This window comes from Trichinella spiralis (genome assembly GCF_000181795.1).
Source record: "Trichinella spiralis strain ISS 195 chromosome Unknown Scfld1095, whole genome shotgun sequence".
Lineage (NCBI taxonomy): Eukaryota > Metazoa > Nematoda > Enoplea > Trichinellida > Trichinellidae > Trichinella > Trichinella spiralis.
The window spans coordinates 1-2,424 of record NW_003528034.1 but is presented as its reverse complement, the minus strand read 5'-3'; the positions used below and the strand labels follow the sequence as shown (position 1 = coordinate 2,424).

The 2,424-nt window shown below is 62.5% G+C and overlaps 1 protein-coding gene across 1 annotated transcript; it reads right to left on the bottom strand.

Annotated features, from left to right (window-relative positions):
- Positions 1-171: 171 nt before the first annotated feature.
- Tsp_13432 (putative integrase core domain protein) lies at positions 172-2,151 on the bottom strand. Its single transcript, XM_003370136.1, has one exon. It carries the CDS (start codon positions 2,149-2,151, stop codon positions 172-174), a length of 1,980 nt encoding a protein of 659 aa, XP_003370184.1.
- Between the last annotated feature and the right edge of the window lie 273 nt (positions 2,152-2,424).

The following is a 2,424-nucleotide window of genomic DNA, read 5'->3' as shown; positions in this document are numbered from 1 at the left end:
CTCGCCATTTTCTAGCGACGGTCGATAGATCGAGACGCAGCAGGGGGACCTATCTGACCCCGACTCAGATCCGCCAGAAGCCCAGATAGCGATCTGGCCGGCGAATGCGCGGGTATTGTTCTTGGCCTACCCGCGACTTCTGGGCACCAGCCCTTGGCCAGGTCACACCGACTAGGTCGGTGTTGTTCCGTCCGGAACATCCTCCCCCCCGGATGGGAGAGTCACTCTCCCATCACTAACCCTGGCTGGCTCCAGCACCACCAGCTTGGCAACTGGTCTCGTGACCTCAGCGGTCGAGGTCCGGAGTCGTGCTGCTCGGGCTACGCCGTCGCTGCCTGGGAGAAGCTCCGTCACCACGCCGAGGGGGCATCGCCCACGCGGGACGTGGTCCTCCAATATCAGGACGAGGTCGTTCGGCTGGGGGCCTTCAGCATGGCGTCTCCACTTCGGGCGCGGCAGTAAGGTGGCGAGATATCCGCTCCGCCATAGTCTCCACCATTTCGCGATTAACTGTTGCCGGTAACGCCACCGGCTCTCCCAGCGCTGGGATCTCCCCCCTGGGGGGTGCCAATTCGCATCCAGGTCGTCGACTGCGGGGAGATCTGCGTAGGCCCGACCCGTCAGCAGCTGAAACGGACTGAGGGGTAACGGGCCGCCTGGTCCCTCCTCCACGAGGGTTAGGGGTCGAGCGTTGAAGCAGGCCTCGATCTCACACAGGACGGTTCGGAGCTCCTCCTCATCCAACAGTGCCTGCCCCAGAACCTTCCGCAGTGACTCTTTCATAGTGCGAATGAGGCGTTCCCAGTAGCCCCCCATCCACGGGGCCCTTGGGGGTATGAATTTCCATCGAATTCTTTGTCCGGCGAGGTCCCGCTGCACTTGATCCACATCGATCTCCTGCCATAGCCGGCGCAGTTCGGCAGCCGCGCTCTGGAATGAGCGGAAGTTGTCCGTCTGGATGACCACCGGCCGGCCTCGTCGAGCCATGAAGCGGCGAAGAGCCTGTAGCACTCCAACTGTCGACATCTCTGGGACTAGCTCTAAGTGCACCGCACGCGATACCATACACGTGATCAGGCACACGTAGCGGGGCGTTGTGGTCTTTCTAGTTCCCCGGACGAACAAGGGCCCGGCGAAGTCCATGCCTACATGGGCAAAGGCGGGCGCCGGAGTCGTTCTAGCTGCAGGTAGGTCGGCCATCTTCGGTTGGGGAGGCCGCCCCGTAGCCCAGCGGCATTGAAGACAGCCACGGAGCACCTGCCTCACGCGGCTTCGCCCCCGCGGAATCCAATAGCGTTGCCTTAGCGCGAACAGTGTCTGGGAAACTCCTGCGTGTAGTTGTCTCAGATGGCAGCGAAGGACAAGTCCTCGCGTCACCTCGTGTTCGCTAGGGAGGAGGGCGGGGTGCCTTCCGGATAACGGTAAGCTGGACTGTCCCAGCCGACCTCCAACCCGCAGCGTCCCCGCGGCGTCCAGGTAGGGGTTTAGTGGACCCAGCTCGCTACGGGCATGCACGTTGCCGTTTCTCTTCAGCGCTTCGATCTCCTTCGGGAATCCTTGTCTCTGGGCGATCCGTACCCATATCTGCTCAGCCGCCTCCAGCTCCGGGGCCGTCAGGGGTCCGGTCCGCCGATCTTCAGATACGGAGCCGCAGTTGTGCCCAAATCGGAGGCAGAGGGCGGTGATCCGGAACAGCTTCTCGATGTCGCCGTACCTTCCTGGATCGAGAACGTGGTCCGGGTTGTGAGTCACCACCGAGATCAGCAGGGTTGGTGATCGATCCTCATCGGGTGGAGACGGAGGTTTGCGTTCAGACTGGCCCCGTTTCCTTGGCCATGTTTCCATCGGCTCGGCGAGCCACTTTGGCCCTTGCCACCAGCAACGGTTCTTCGAGAGTCCCTTCAAGGATGCTCCGCGGCTCAGCACGTCGGCAGGGTTGCTCTTCCCCGGGCAGTGTCTCCAGCAGGTCGGTTCTACTAGCTGTTGGATCTCTTCCACGCGGTTCCGGACGAAAGGCTTCCACTGGCTGGCCGCCGACTGTATCCACGCGAGCGTGACTTCGCTGTCGCTCCAGCACGAGATGGAGCGTATATCTAAGCGTAGTGCCTCTTGAACGTAACAGATCAGACGCGCGGCCATGAGAGCCCCCATAAGCTCCAGCCGCGGGAGGCTCAGGCGCTTCACTGGGGCGACTCTGGTCTTCGCTGCCGCTAACCTCACCCACGCGGGTCCAGACAGGGGTTCCACCCGCAGGTAGACTACCGCACCGTAGGCCCGCTCGGAGGCGTCGCAGAAGGCATGAAGCTCGATCCGCTTCACATGGTCCAAAGGTATGGGAACCAGGGCCCGGGGCAGCCGGATGAGGGGGAGGTCGTCCAGTTCACTCTTCCAAGCAAGCCAAGGTCTCTCGACGTCTTCTGGGAG

What these genes read in the sequence shown, in the direction of transcription:
- Tsp_13432 (XM_003370136.1), bottom strand. Translation starts at nt 2,151, where the DNA reads ATGGGGGCTCTCATGGCCGCGCGTCTGATCTGTTACGTTCAAGAGGCA.